The 16,179-nt window shown below is 56.1% G+C and overlaps 1 protein-coding gene across 1 annotated transcript in view; it reads right to left on the minus strand.

Annotated features, from left to right (window-relative positions):
- Nucleotides 1-13,702, minus strand: part of LOC144505674 (disintegrin and metalloproteinase domain-containing protein 33-like) — a 178,135-nt gene extending 164,433 nt beyond the window's left edge. The window contains exon 1 of the mRNA XM_078231835.1: nucleotides 13,554-13,702. Within this exon, the coding sequence (XP_078087961.1) occupies nucleotides 13,554-13,656 (103 nt within the window). The 5' untranslated portion in view covers nucleotides 13,657-13,702. The remainder of the gene's footprint in view (nucleotides 1-13,553) is intronic.
- Nucleotides 13,703-16,179: the final 2,477 nt, after the last annotated feature.

Genomic DNA, 16,179 nt, shown 5'->3' on the forward strand with positions numbered 1-16,179 from the left:
ACCCCAGTGAGGGTCAGTGTGTGTGGAACCCGTACCCCAGTGAGAGTCAGTGTGTGTGGGACCCATACCCCAGTGAGAGTCAGTGTGTGTGGGACCCGTACCCCAGTGAGAGTCAGTGTGTGTGGGACCCATACCCCAGTGAGAGTCAGTGTGTGTGGAACCCGTATCCCAGTGAGAGACAGTGTGTGTGGGACCCGTACCCCAGTGAGAGACAGTGTGTGTGGGACCCGTACCCCAGTGAGAGTCAGTGTGTGTGGAACCCGTACCCCAGTGAGAGTCAGTGTGTGTGGAACCCGTACCCCAGTGAGAGTCAGTGTGTGTGGAACCGGTACCCCATTGAGAGTCAGTGCGTGTGGGACCCGTACCCCAGTGAGAGTCAGTGTTGTTGGAACCCGTACCCCAGTGAGAGTCAGTGTGTGTGGAACCCATACCCCAGTGAGAGTCAGTGTGTGTGGAACTGTACCCCAGTGAGAGACAGTGTTTGTGGAACCCGTACCCCAGTGAGAGTCAGTGTGTGTGGAACCCATACCCCAGTGAGAGTCAGTGTGTGTGGAACCCATACCCCAGTGAGAGTCAGTGTGTGTGGAACCCGTACCCCAGTGAGAGTCAGTGTGTGTGGAACACGTACCCCAGTGAGAGTCAGTGTGTGTGGAACCCGTCCCCAGTGAGAGTCAGTGTGTGCGGAACCCGTACCCCAGTGAGAGACAGTGTGTGTGGGAGCCGTACCCCAGTGAGAGTCAGTGTGTGTGGGACCCGTACCCCAGTGAGAGTCAGTGTGTGTGGGACCCGTACCCCAGTGAGAGTCAGTGTGTGTGGAACCCGTATCCCAGTGAGAGACAGTGTGTGTGGGACCCGTACCCCAGTGAGAGACAGTGTGTGTGGGACCCGTACCCCAGTGAGAGTCAGTGTGTGTGGAACCCGTACCCCAGTGAGAGTCAGTGTGTGCGGAACCCGTATCCCAGTGAGAGACAGTGTGTGTGGAACCCGTACCCCAGTGAGAGTCAGTGTGTGTGGGACCCGTACCCCAGTGAGAGTCAGTGTGTGTGGGACCCGTACCCCAGTGAGAGTCAGTGTGTGTGGAACCCGTACCCCAGTGAGAGTCAGTGTGTGTGGAACCCGTACCCCAGTGAGAGTCAGTGTGTGCGGAACCCGTATCCCAGTGAGAGACAGTGTGTGTGGAACCCGTACCCCAGTGAGAGTCAGTGTGTGTGGGACCCGTACCCCAGTGAGAGACAGTGTGTGTGGGACCCGTACCCCAGTGACAGTCAGTGTGTGTGGAACCCGTACCCCAGTGAGGGTCAGTGTGTGTGGAACCCGTACCCCAGTGAGGGTCAATGTGTGTTGAACCCGTACCCCGGTGAGAGTCAGTGTGTGTGGGACCCGTACCCCAGTGAGAGTCAGTGTGTGTGTGACCCGTACCCCAGTGAGAGTCAGTGTGTGTGGGACCCGTACCCCAGTGAGAGTCAGTGTGTGTGGGACTGGATCCCAGTGAGAGACAGTGTGTGTGGAACCCGTACCCCAGTGAGGGTCAGTGTGTGTGGAACCCGTACCCCAGTGAGGGTCAGTGTGTGTGGAAACCGTACCCCAGTGAGGGTCAGTGTGTGTGGAACCCGTACCCCAGTGAGAGTCAGTGTGTGTGGGACCCATACCCCAGTGAGAGTCAGTGTGTGTGGGACCCGTACCCCAGTGAGAGTCAGTGTGTGTGGGACCCATACCCCAGTGAGAGTCAGTGTGTGTGGAACCCGTATCCCAGTGAGAGACAGTGTGTGTGGGACCCGTACCCCAGTGAGAGACAGTGTGTGTGGGACCCGTACCCCAGTGAGAGTCAGTGTGTGTGGAACCCGTACCCCAGTGAGAGTCAGTGTGTGTGGAACCCGTACCCCAGTGAGAGTCAGTGTGTGTGGGACCCGTACCCCAGTGAGAGTCAGTGTGTGTGGAACCCGTACCCCATTGAGAGTCAGTGCGTGTGGGACCCGTACCCCAGTGAGAGTCAGTGTGTGTGGAACCCGTACCCCAGTGAGAGTCAGTGTGTGTGGAACTGTACCCCAGTGAGAGACAGTGTTTGTGGAACCCGTACCCCAGTGAGAGTCAGTGTGTGTGGAACCCATACCCCAGTGGGAGTCAGTGTGTGTGGAACCCGTACCCCAGTGAGAGTCAGTGTGTGTGGAACCCGTACCCCAGTGAGAGTCAGTGTGTGTGGAACCCGTACCCCAGTGAGAGTCAGTGTGTGCGGAACCCGTACCCCAGTGAGAGACAGTGTGTGTGGGAGCCGTACCCCAGTGAGAGTCAGTGTGTGTGGGACCCGTACCCCAGTGAGAGTCAGTGTGTGTGGGACCCATACCCCAGCAAGAGTCAGTGTGTGTGGAACCCATACCCCAGTGAGAGTCAGTGTGTGTGGAACCCGTACCCCAGTGAGAGTCAGTGTGTGCGGAACCCGTATCCCAGTGAGAGACAGTGTGTGTGGAACCCGTACCCCAGTGAGAGTCAGTGTGTGTGGGACCCGTACCCCAGTGAGAGTCAGTGTGTGTGGAACCCGTACCCCAGTGAGAGTCAGTGTGTGCGGAACCCGTATCCCAGTGAGAGACAGTGTGTGTGGAACCCGTACCCCAGTGAGAGTCAGTGTGTGTGGGACCCGTACCCCAGTGAGAGACAGTGTGTGTGGGACCCGTACCCCAGTGAGAGTCAGTGTGTGTGGAACCCGTACCCCAGTGAGAGTCAGTGTGTGTGGAACTGTACCCCAGTGAGAGACAGTGTGTGTGGAACCCGTACCCCAGTGAGGGTCAGTGTGTGTGGAACCCGTGCCCCAGTGAGGGTCAATGTGTGTGGAACCCGTACCCCAGTGAGAGTCAGTGTGTGTGGGACCCGTCCCCCAGTGAGAGTCAGTGTGTGTGGGACCCGTACCCCAGTGAGAGTCAGTGTGTGTGGGACCCGTACCCCAGTGAGAGTCAGTGTGTGTGGGACTGGATCCCAGTGAGAGACAGTGTGTGTGGGACCCGTACCCCAGTGAGAGTCAGTGTGTGTGGGACCCGTACCCCAGTGAGAGTCAGTGTGTGTGGAACCCGTATCCCAGTGAGAGACAGTGTGTGTGGGACCCGTACCCCAGTGAGAGACAGTGTGTGTGGGACCCGTACCCCAGTGAGAGTCAGTGTGTGTGGAACCCGTACCCCAGTGAGAGTCAGTGTGTGCGGAACCCGTATCCCAGTGAGAGACAGTGTGTGTGGAACCCGTACCCCAGTGAGAGTCAGTGTGTGTGGGACCCGTACCCCAGTGAGAGACAGTGTGTGTGGGACCCGTACCCCAGTGAGAGTCAGTGTGTGTGGAACCCGTACCCCAGTGAGAGTCAGTGTGTGTGGAACTGTACCCCAGTGAGAGACAGTGTGTGTGGAACCCGTACCCCAGTGAGGGTCAGTGTGTGTGGAACCCGTACCCCAGTGAGGGTCAATGTGTGTTGAACCAGTACCCCAGTGAGAGTCAGTGTGTGTGGGACCCGTACCCCAGTGAGAGTCAGTGTGTGTGTGACCCGTACCCCAGTGAGAGTCAGTGTGTGTGGGACCCGTACCCCAGTGAGAGTCAGTGTGTGTGGGACTGGATCCCAGTGAGAGACAGTGTGTGTGGAACCCGTACCCCAGTGAGGGTCAGTGTGTGTGGAACCCGTACCCCAGTGAGGGTCAGTGTGTGTGGAAACCGTACCCCAGTGAGGGTCAGTGTGTGTGGAACCCGTACCCCAGTGAGAGTCAGTGTGTGTGGGACCCATACCCCAGTGAGAGTCAGTGTGTGTGGGACCCGTACCCCAGTGAGAGTCAGTGTGTGTGGGACCCATACCCCAGTGAGAGTCAGTGTGTGTGGAACCCGTATCCCAGTGAGAGACAGTGTGTGTGGGACCCGTACCCCAGTGAGAGACAGTGTGTGTGGGACCCGTACCCCAGTGAGAGTCAGTGTGTGTGGAACCCGTACCCCAGTGAGAGTCAGTGTGTGTGGAACCCGTACCCCAGTGAGAGTCAGTGTGTGTGGAACCGGTACCCCATTGAGAGTCAGTGCGTGTGGGACCCGTACCCCAGTGAGAGTCAGTGTTGTTGGAACCCGTACCCCAGTGAGAGTCAGTGTGTGTGGAACCCATACCCCAGTGAGAGTCAGTGTGTGTGGAACTGTACCCCAGTGAGAGACAGTGTTTGTGGAACCCGTACCCCAGTGAGAGTCAGTGTGTGTGGAACCCATACCCCAGTGAGAGTCAGTGTGTGTGGAACCCATACCCCAGTGAGAGTCAGTGTGTGTGGAACCCGTACCCCAGTGAGAGTCAGTGTGTGTGGAACACGTACCCCAGTGAGAGTCAGTGTGTGTGGAACCCGTCCCCAGTGAGAGTCAGTGTGTGCGGAACCCGTACCCCAGTGAGAGACAGTGTGTGTGGGAGCCGTACCCCAGTGAGAGTCAGTGTGTGTGGGACCCGTACCCCAGTGAGAGTCAGTGTGTGTGGGACCCGTACCCCAGTGAGAGTCAGTGTGTGTGGAACCCGTATCCCAGTGAGAGACAGTGTGTGTGGGACCCGTACCCCAGTGAGAGACAGTGTGTGTGGGACCCGTACCCCAGTGAGAGTCAGTGTGTGTGGAACCCGTACCCCAGTGAGAGTCAGTGTGTGCGGAACCCGTATCCCAGTGAGAGACAGTGTGTGTGGAACCCGTACCCCAGTGAGAGTCAGTGTGTGTGGGACCCGTACCCCAGTGAGAGTCAGTGTGTGTGGGACCCGTACCCCAGTGAGAGTCAGTGTGTGTGGAACCCGTACCCCAGTGAGAGTCAGTGTGTGTGGAACCCGTACCCCAGTGAGAGTCAGTGTGTGCGGAACCCGTATCCCAGTGAGAGACAGTGTGTGTGGGACCCGTACCCCAGTGACAGTCAGTGTGTGTGGAACCCGTACCCCAGTGAGGGTCAGTGTGTGTGGAACCCGTACCCCAGTGAGGGTCAATGTGTGTTGAACCCGTACCCCAGTGAGAGTCAGTGTGTGTGGGACCCGTACCCCAGTGAGAGTCAGTGTGTGTGTGACCCGTACCCCAGTGAGAGTCAGTGTGTGTGGGACCCGTACCCCAGTGAGAGTCAGTGTGTGTGGGACTGGATCCCAGTGAGAGACAGTGTGTGTGGAACCCGTACCCCAGTGAGGGTCAGTGTGTGTGGAACCCGTACCCCAGTGAGGGTCAGTGTGTGTGGAAACCGTACCCCAGTGAGGGTCAGTGTGTGTGGAACCCGTACCCCAGTGAGAGTCAGTGTGTGTGGGACCCATACCCCAGTGAGAGTCAGTGTGTGTGGGACCCGTACCCCAGTGAGAGTCAGTGTGTGTGGGACCCATACCCCAGTGAGAGTCAGTGTGTGTGGAACCCGTATCCCAGTGAGAGACAGTGTGTGTGGGACCCGTACCCCAGTGAGAGACAGTGTGTGTGGGACCCGTACCCCAGTGAGAGTCAGTGTGTGTGGAACCCGTACCCCAGTGAGAGTCAGTGTGTGTGGAACCCGTACCCCAGTGAGAGTCAGTGTGTGTGGGACCCGTACCCCAGTGAGAGTCAGTGTGTGTGGAACCCGTACCCCATTGAGAGTCAGTGCGTGTGGGACCCGTACCCCAGTGAGAGTCAGTGTGTGTGGAACCCGTACCCCAGTGAGAGTCAGTGTGTGTGGAACTGTACCCCAGTGAGAGACAGTGTTTGTGGAACCCGTACCCCAGTGAGAGTCAGTGTGTGTGGAACCCATACCCCAGTGGGAGTCAGTGTGTGTGGAACCCGTACCCCAGTGAGAGTCAGTGTGTGTGGAACCCGTACCCCAGTGAGAGTCAGTGTGTGTGGAACCCGTACCCCAGTGAGAGTCAGTGTGTGCGGAACCCGTACCCCAGTGAGAGACAGTGTGTGTGGGAGCCGTACCCCAGTGAGAGTCAGTGTGTGTGGGACCCGTACCCCAGTGAGAGTCAGTGTGTGTGGGACCCATACCCCAGCAAGAGTCAGTGTGTGTGGAACCCATACCCCAGTGAGAGTCAGTGTGTGTGGAACCCGTACCCCAGTGAGAGTCAGTGTGTGCGGAACCCGTATCCCAGTGAGAGACAGTGTGTGTGGAACCCGTACCCCAGTGAGAGTCAGTGTGTGTGGGACCCGTACCCCAGTGAGAGTCAGTGTGTGTGGAACCCGTACCCCAGTGAGAGTCAGTGTGTGCGGAACCCGTATCCCAGTGAGAGACAGTGTGTGTGGAACCCGTACCCCAGTGAGAGTCAGTGTGTGTGGGACCCGTACCCCAGTGAGAGACAGTGTGTGTGGGACCCGTACCCCAGTGAGAGTCAGTGTGTGTGGAACCCGTACCCCAGTGAGAGTCAGTGTGTGTGGAACTGTACCCCAGTGAGAGACAGTGTGTGTGGAACCCGTACCCCAGTGAGGGTCAGTGTGTGTGGAACCCGTGCCCCAGTGAGGGTCAATGTGTGTGGAACCCGTACCCCAGTGAGAGTCAGTGTGTGTGGGACCCGTCCCCCAGTGAGAGTCAGTGTGTGTGGGACCCGTACCCCAGTGAGAGTCAGTGTGTGTGGGACCCGTACCCCAGTGAGAGTCAGTGTGTGTGGGACTGGATCCCAGTGAGAGACAGTGTGTGTGGAACCCGTACCCCAGTGAGGGTCAGTGTGTGTGGAACCCGTACCCCAGTGAGGGTCAGTGTGTGTGGAACCCGTACCCCAGTGAGAGTCAGTGTGTGTGGAACCCGTACCCCAGTGAGGGTCAGTGTGTGTGGAACCCGTACCCCAGTGAGGGTCAGTGTGTGTGGAACCCGTACCCCAGTGAGAGTCAGTGTGTGTGGGACCCATACCCCAGTGAGAGTCAGTGTGTGTGGGACCCGTACCCCAGTGAGAGTCAGTGTGTGTGGGACCCATACCCCAATGAGAGTCAGTGTGTGTGGAACCCGTATCCCAGTGAGAGACAGTGTGTGTGGGACCCGTACCCCAGTGAGAGTCAGTGTGTGTGGGACCCGTACCCCAGTGAGAGTCAGTGTGTGTGGAACCCGTATCCCAGTGAGAGACAGTGTGTGTGGGACCCGTACCCCAGTGAGAGACAGTGTGTGTGGGACCCGTACCCCAGTGAGAGTCAGTGTGTGTGGAACCCGTACCCCAGTGAGAGTCAGTGTGTGCGGAACCCGTATCCCAGTGAGAGACAGTGTGTGTGGAACCCGTACCCCAGTGAGAGTCAGTGTGTGTGGGACCCGTATCCCAGTGAGAGACAGTGTGTGTGGGACCCGTACCCCAGTGAGAGACAGTGTGTGTGGGACCCGTACCCCAGTGAGAGTCAGTGTGTGTGGAACCCGTACCCCAGTGAGAGTCAGTGTGTGCGGAACCCGTATCCCAGTGAGAGACAGTATGTGTGGAACCCGTACCCCAGTGAGAGTCAGTGTGTGTGGGACCCGTACCCCAGTGAGAGTCAGTGTGTGTGGGACCCGTACCCCAGTGAGAGTCAGTGTGTGTGGAACCCGTACCCCAGTGAGAGTCAGTGTATGTGGAACCTGTACCCCAGTGAGAGTCAGTGTGTGCGGAACCCGTATCCCAGTGAGAGACAGTGTGTGTGGAACCCGTACCCCAGTGAGAGTCAGTGTGTGTGGGACCCGTACACCAGTGAGAGACAGTGTGTGTGGGACCCGTACCCCAGTGAGAGTCAGTGTGTGTGGAACCCGTACCCCAGTGAGAGTCAGTGTGTGTGGAACCCGTACCCCAGTGAGGGTCAGTGTGTGTGGAACCCGAACCCCAGTGAGAGTCAGTGTGTGTGGAACTGTACCCCAGTGAGAGACAGTGTGTGTGGAACCCGTACCCCAGTGAGGGTCAGTGTGTGTGGAACCCGTACCCCAGTGAGGGTCAATGTGTGTGGAACCCGTACCCCAGTGAGAGTCAGTGTGTGTGGGACCCGTATCCCAGTGAGAGTCAGTGTGTGTGGGACCCGTACCCCAGTGAGAGACAGTGTGTGTGGGACCCGTACCCCAGTGAGAGTCAGTGTGTGTGGGACCCGTACCCCAGTGAGAGTCAGTGTGTGTGGGACCCGTACCCCAGTGAGAGTCAGTGTGTGTGGGACTGGATCCCAGTGAGAGTCAGTGTGTGTGTGACCCGTACCCCAGTGAGAGTCAGTGTGTGTGGAACCCGTACCCCAGTGAGAGACAGTGTGTGTGGAACTGTACCCCAGTGAGAGACAGTGTGTGTGGAACCCGTACCCCAGTGAGGGTCAGTGTGTGTGGAACCCGTACCCCAGTGAGGGTCAGTGTGTGTGGAACCCGTACCCCAGTGAGAGTCAGTGTGTGTGGGACCCGTACCCCAGTGAGGGTCAGTGTGTGTGGAACCCGTACCCCAGTGAGGGTCAGTGTGTGTGGAACCCGTACCCCAGTGAGAGACAGTGTGTGTGGAACCCGTACCCCAGTGAGACTCAGTGTGTGTGGAACCCGTACCCCAGTGAGAGTCAGTGTGTGTGGAACTGGATCCCAGGTATCAGTCGTTCTTTCTCTGTGGTTTTAGTGAAGTTTAGTGGAGTTTCAGGCAGAGACTGAACCCACTCACAATACTCGTGACTGACTGTGACAATAAGCGGGATTGTTTGAGTGTGTTACTCAGGGTAATAGCTGTGCTGTTTGTCTGAATAACAGCTGGTGCAGCTGAACCCTCTGCAGTTCATTGCCATGCTGCTGCCCCACATTGACTCCCACCGAAAGCCCTCTCACCCTCTTCAAACACTATCACCGGCAACATCAGACCCTGGACCAGCACCTGGCCATTCAGCCCCTCAAATGTGCTCCTACCCCTGGTGCCGGGGTACTGGATGTCTCCGAGAGGGTAGGAAGCATATTTAAAAAGGAAGGTAGTCAAACGGATGTGATTGTACACATTGGGGGAAATGATGTAGGTAGGAAGAGCAGGGGGGTCATACGAGAGAAATTCAGGGAGTTGGGTGCGAGGCTAAAAAGTAAGACCTCCAGGGTAGCAATCTCTGGACTGCTCCCGGTGCCTAGTGCAAGTGAGGCTCGGAACAGGGAGATTCTCCAGTTGAACGCGTGGCTAAAGGACTGGTGCAAGAGGGAGGGTTTTAAATTCATAGATAACTGGGAAATCTTCAAGTCAGGATGGCAACTGTACAGAAAGGATGGGTTACACCTTAACTGGAAGGGAGCAAATATCCTGGCTGGGAGTTTTGCTAGAGTGTTTCGGCAGGATTTAAACTAGTGTGGCAGGGGGGTGGGGAACAAAACAGGAGGTCAGTAAATACTGAGGCTGGGGTTGAGCTGGGGGCCAGGGCAAGGCTAGCTAAGAAGAGGAGCACTCTGGAGGAGGAGGACCTGACTGGGCCTGGAGGTCTGGAGTGCATCTGCTTCAATGCGAGGAGTGTAACGGGTAAAACAGACGAACTTAGGGCCTTAATGCTTGTGCGGAATTTGGATGTGGTTGCGGTGACGGAAACTTGGTTAAAAGAAGGACAGGACTGGCAGCTGAATATTCCGGGGTATCAGTGTTTTAGGCGAGACAGAGGAGGGGCTAAAAAAGGTGGGGGAGTAGCGATATTAGTTAAGGAGCATATTACCGCCGTGCAGAGGGTAGACAACTTAGAGGGGTCATGTACTGAGTCGCTGTGGGTGGAACTCAGAAACAGGAAGGGTGCAGTCACTATGCTGGGGGTGTACTACAGACCACCCAACAGCCCACGGGAAGTGGAGGAAAGGATATGTCAGGAGATTCTGGATAGGTGCAGAAAACATAGGGTTGTTGTAGTGGGGGACTTTAATTTCCCTGGCACAGACTGGAAAGTGCTGAGAGCTGGGGGTCCGGACGGGGAGGAATTTGTAAAATGCGTACTGGAAGGTTCTTTGGAACAGTATGTAGATAGCCCGACTAGAGAGGGGGCTATACTGGACCTAGTTCTGGGAAATGAGCCCGGTCAGGTCGTCAAAGTTTCGGTAGGGGAACATGTGGCAAATAGTGACCACAACTCTGTTAACTTTAGGATAGTAATGGACAAGAATGAGTGCTGTCCTACGGGCAGGGTGCTAAATTGGGGGAAGGCTGACTATAGCCGGATTAGGCAGGAATTGGTGGATGTTGATTGGGAGAGGATGTTCGAGGGTAAGTCCGCGTCTGGCATGTGGGAGTCTTTTAAGGAACTATTGATAAGGCTGCAGGATAGGCATGTGCCTGTAAAAAGGAAAGATAGGAAAGGTAGGATTCGAGAGCCGTGGATAACCAGGGAAATTGAAGATCTGATTAAAATGAAAAGGGAGGCGTACGTTAAGTCCAGGCAACTGAAAACAGATGGAGCTCTGGAGGAATACAGAGAGAGTAGGAAAGAACTCAAACGGGGAGTTAGAAGGGCAAAAAGAGGTCACGAGATGTTCTTGGCAGGCAGGATTAAGGAGAATCCTAAGGCATTCTATTCATACGTTAGGAACAAAAGAGTTGTCAGGGAGAAAATCGGACCTCTCAGGGACAAAGGAGGGGAATTATGCTCAGAACCCAAGGGAATAGGGGAGATCCTAAATGAATACTTTGCATCGGTATTCACGAAGGAGAGGGGCGTGTTAACCGGGAGTGTCTCGGAGGGAGGTGTTGACCCGTTAGAGAAAATCTCCATTACAAGAGAGGAAGTGTTAGGTTTTTTAGGGAACATTAAAACTGACAAGGCCCCAGGGCCTGATGGCATCTATCCTCGACTGCTCAGGGAGACGAGAGATGAAATTGCTGGGCCTCTGACGGAAATCTTTGTCGCTTCTTTGGACACGGGTGAGGGCCCTGAGGATTGGAGGATAGCGAATGTGGTCCCGTTGTTTAAGAAGGGTAGCAGGGATAACCCAGGAAATTATAGGCCGGTGAGCTTGACGTCCGTGGTAGGGAAGTTGTTGGAGAGGATTCTTAGAGACAGGATGTATGTGCATTTAGAACGGAACAATCTCATTAGTGACAGACAGCATGGTTTTGTAAGAGGGAGGTCGTGCCTTACAAATTTGGTGGAGTTTTTTGAGGAAGTGACAAAAACGGTTGATGAAGGAAGGGCCGTGGATGTCGTCTATATGGATTTCAGTAAGGCATTTGACAAAGTCCCACGTGGCAGGTTGGTTAAGAAGGTTAAGGCTCATGGGATACAAGGAGAAGTGGCTAGATGGGTGGAGAACTGGCTTGGCCATAGGAGACAGAGGGTAGTGGTCGAAGGGTCTTTTTCCGGCTGGAGGTCTGTGACCAGTGGTGTTCCGCAGGGCTCTGTACTGGGACCTCTGTTATTTGTGATATATATAAATGATTTGGAAGAAGGTGTAACTGGTGTAATCAGCAAGTTTGCGGATGACATGAAGATGGCTGGAATTGCGGATAGCGAAGAGCATTGTCGGGCAATACAGCAGGATACAGATAGGCTGGAAAATTGGGCGGAGAGGTGGCAAAAGAACAAAGAACAGTACAGCACAGGAAACAGGCCCTTCTCTGCACTCTCTCTAATGCCTCCACGTCCTTCTGGTAGTGCGGCGACCAGAACTGGACGCAGTACTCCAAATGTGGCCTAACCAGCGTTCTATACAGCTGCATCATCAGACTCCAGCTTTTATACTCTATACCCCGTCCTATAAAGGCAAGCATACCATATGCCTTCTTCACCACCTTCTCCACCTGTGTTGCCACCTTCAAGGATTTGTGGACTTGCACACCTAGGTCCCTCTGTGTTTCTATACTCTTGATGACTCTGCCATTTATTGTATAACTCCTCCCTACATTATTTCTTCCAAAATGCATCACTTCGCATTTATCGGATTAAATTCCATCTGCCACCTCTCCGCCCAATTTTCCAGCCTATCTATATCCTGCTGTATTGCCCGACAATGCTCTTCGCTATCCGCAATTCCAGCCATCTTCGTGTCATCCGCAAACTTGCGGATTACACCAGTTACACCTTCTTCCAAATCATTTATATATATCACAAATAGCAGAGGTCCCAGTACAGAGCCCTGCGGAACACCACTGGTCACAGACCTCCAGCCGGAAAAAGACCCTTCGACCACTACCCTCTGTCTCCTATGGCCAAGCCAGTTCTCCACCCATCTAGCCACTTCTCCTTGTATCCCATGAGCCTTAACCTTCTTAACCAACCTGCCATGTGGGACTTTGTCAAATGCCTTACTGAAATCCATATAGACGACATCCACGGCCCTTCCTTCATCAGATGGAGTTTAATCCGGATAAATGCGAAGTGATGCATTTTGGAAGAAATAATGTAGGGAGGAGTTATACAATAAATGGCAGAGTCATCAGGAGTATAGAAACACAGAGGGACCTGGGTGTGCAAGTCCACAAATCCTTGAAGGTGGCAACACAGGTGGAGAAGGTGGTGAAGAAGGCATCTGGTATGCTTGCCTTTATAGGACGGGGTATGGAGTATAAAAGCTGGAGTCTGATGATGCAGCTGTATAGAACACTGGTTAGGCCACATTTGGAGTACTGCGTCCAGTTCTGGTCGCCGCACTACCAGAAGGACGTGGAGGCGTTAGAGAGAGTGCAGAGAAGGTTTACCAGGATGTTGCCTGGTATGGAGGGTCTTAGCTATGAGGAGAGATTGGGTAGACTGGGGTTGTTCTCCTTGGAAAGACGGAGAATGAGGGGAGATCTAATAGAGGTATACAAGATTATGAAGGGTATAGATAGGGTGAACAGTGGGAAGCTTTTTCCCAGGTCGGAGTCACGATCACGAGGGGTCACGGGCTCAAGGTGAGAGGGGCGAAGTAAAACTCAGACATCAGAGGGACGTTTTTTACACAGAGGGTGGTGGGGGCCTGGAATGCGCTGCCAAGTAGGGTGGTGGAGGCAGGCACGCTGACATCGTTTAAGACTTACCTGGATAGTCACATGAGCAGCCTGGGAATGGAGGGATACAAACGATTGGTCTAGTTGGACCAAGGAGCGGCACAGGCTTGGAGGGCCGAAGGGCCTGTTTCCTGTGCTGTACTGTTCTTTGTTCTTTGTACATTCCATCCTGGAGCTGGTTGCCAGGGTGGGGAGGGGGTGGGGGTTGGTGGGGGGGAGCGGGGGTTGGTGGGGGGGAGGGGGGGAGGGGGGGTTGCGGGGGTTGTGGCTCACGGCACCAGGGACCTGGGTTCGATTCCTGGCTTGGGTCACTGTCGGTATGGAGTCTGCACGTTCTCCCCGTGTCTGCATGGGTTTCCTCCCACATTCTGAAAGACGTGCTGGTTTGGGGGCATTGACCCGAACAGGCACCGGAGTGTGGCGACTGGGGGAATTCCACAGTAACTTCATTGCAGTGTTAATGTTAGTCTTAAACTTAAATAAACTTTCAACCGTGAGATACTGGAATTGGGGATCCGGAGTTTAGGATCTATTGGGGGATCTGTCAGTTTCACTTTTTGGGGTGGGGTTCCCTATTTGGGATCTATTAGTGATCTATTGAGGATCTGTTGGTGATCTATTAGTAATCTGTGGGATCCACTTACCAAGATGCGGGTTCTGCTGTTGGGGATCAATCTGGGATCAGTTAGGGATCTGTTGGGGATCTGTTAGTGATCTGTGATCTATTGGATCCACTTACCGGGGCGCGGTTCCCGCCCTCTTCCCGCTCCGGCGCTCAGGCAGCAGCGGAGAATCAGGAGGCTCAGAGCGGCGCGGGATTCCCGCCGCATTCCCGCTCCCATTCCCGGCTCCCAAAGCGGGACTGATCCCGGCACAAACCCGCTCCAGCCCCGCGGCAAAACCCGCCGGGAATCCCACACAGAATCCGCTCCAAATCCCGCCCCGCCCCAGTGAAACACCCACTGCTCACTCACTGAATCCCGCCCCCAAATCCGCTCCAAATCCCGCCCAAACTCCCGCCCAGAACCCGCCCCAAATCCCGCCCCCAAATCCGCTCCAAATCCCGCCCAAACTCCCGCCCAGAACCCGCCCCAAATCCCGCCCCCAAATCCGCTCCAAATCCCGCCCAAACTCCCGCCCAGAACCCGCCCCAAATCCCGCCCCCAAATCCGCTCCAAATCCCGCCCAAACTCCCGCCCAGAACCCGCTCCAAATCCGGCACAGATGCACTGAACTGCTGTCTCTCAGTTCCTCCCAAAACATCCCAATCCCCCCAAAATCCCCCAAATCCGGATTCCTGCCCAAAACATTGGAACAGAATTCCCACTGTGCAGAAAGAGGCCATTCCGCCCATCCAGACTGTACCCACTCAGCCTCTCACCCAGACCCATCCCACCCCTCTGCCCTATCCCTGTGACCCCAGGTATTTATTCCGCAAATCCCCCCAAGACGACTCTGAGGGTAAATGCACCCTAACCAGCACGTCCCTCAGACTGTGGGAGGAAACCGGAGCACCCGGAGGAAACCCACACAGACACGAGGAGAATGTGCAAACTCCACACAGACAGTGACCCGAGCCGGGACTCGAACCCGGGACCCTTCCGCTGTGAGGCAGCAGTGCTAACCACTGTGTTACCGTGCTGCCCCGGGTCCCTGGCACTGTGAGACAGCAGTGCTAACCACTGTGTCACCGTGCTGCCCCGGGTCCCGGGCACTGTGAGGGAGCAGTGCTAACCACTGTGTCACCGTGCTGCCCCGGGTCCCTGGCTCTGTGAGGGAGCAGTGCTAACCACTGTGTCACCGTGCTGCCCCGGGTCCCTGGCACTGTGAGACAGCAGTGCTAATCACTGTGCCACCGTGCTGCCCCGGGTCCCTGGCACTGTGAGGGAGCAGTGCTAATCACTGTGCCACCGTGCTGCCCCGGGTCCCTGGCGCTGTGAGGCAGCAGTGCTAACCACTGTGTCACCGTGCTGCCCCGGGTCCCTGGCGCTGTGAGGGAGCAGTGCTAACCACTGTGTCACCGTGCTGCCCCGGGTCCCTGGCACTGTGAGGCAGCAGTGCTAACCACTGTGTCACCGTGCTGCCCCGGGTCCCTGGCGCTGTGAGACAGCAGTGCTAACCACTGTGTCACCGTGCTGCCCCGGGTCCCTGGCGCTGTGAGGGAGCAGTGCTAACCACTGTGTCACCGTGCTGCCCCGGGTCCCTGGCGCTGTGAGGGAGCAGTGCTAACCACTGTGTCACCGTGCTGCCCCGGGTCCCTGGCACTGTGAGACAGCAGTGTTAACCACTGTGTCACCGTGCTGCCCCGGGTCCCTGGCACTGTGAGACAGCAGTGTTAACCACTGTGTCACCGTGCTGCCCCGGGTCCCTGGCACTGTGAGGCAGCAGTGTTAACCACTGTGTCACCGTGCTGCCCCGGGTCCCTGGCACTGTGAGGGAGCAGTGTTAACCACTGTGTCACCGTGCTGCCCTGGGTCCCTGGCACTGTGAGGGAGCAGTGCTAACCACTGTGCCACCGTGCTGCCCCGGGTCCCTGACACTGTGAGACAGCAGTGCTAACCACTGTGTCACCGTGCTGCCCCGGGTCCCTGGCACTGTGAGACAGCAGAGCTAACCACTGTGTCACCGTGCTGCCCCGGGTCCCTGGCGCTGTGAGGGAGCAGTGCTAACCACTGTGCCACCGAGCTGCCCCGGGTCCCTGGCTCTGTGAGACAGCAGAGCTAACCACTGTGTCACCGTGCTGCCCCGGGTCCCTGGCGCTGTGAGGGAGCAGTGCTAACCACTGTGTCACCGTGCTGCCCCGGGTCCCTGGCTCTGTGAGACAGCAGTGCTAACCACTGTGCCACCGTGCTGCCCCGGGTCCCTGGCTCTGTGCGGCAGCAGTGCTAACCACTGTGCCAGCGTGCTGTCCCCAAAACAACTGAATCCCATTGAAAACCCGCCCCAGACCACAAAACCCCCCGAAAAATCATAGAATCCAATCCAAACCCCCAGAACACAATCCCACCCAAAATCACAGGCCCAAACTCTCCAAACTCACATCTCCTGCTAAAACTGCAAGAACAGATAATGGGCACTGAGCCCAAACACCACTCACCGCAGCTGGAAAATCCCAGCCCAAATCCCAGAATTCCACTCAAATCCACCCAATACTTTCAGCTGTCTGAGTGTGAGAGTCTGGGAGTGTCAGGGTGAGAGTCTGGGAGTGTCAGGGTGAGAGTCTGGGAGTGTCAGGGTGAGAGTCTGGGAGTGTCGGGGTGAGAGTTTGGGAGTGTCAGGGTGAGAGTTTGGGAGTGTCGGGGTGAGAGTTTGGGAGTGTCAGGGTGAGAGTTTGGGAGTGTCGGGGTGAGAGTCTGGGAGTGTCA

This window comes from Mustelus asterias, chromosome 1 (genome assembly GCF_964213995.1).
Source record: "Mustelus asterias chromosome 1, sMusAst1.hap1.1, whole genome shotgun sequence".
Lineage (NCBI taxonomy): Eukaryota > Metazoa > Chordata > Chondrichthyes > Carcharhiniformes > Triakidae > Mustelus > Mustelus asterias.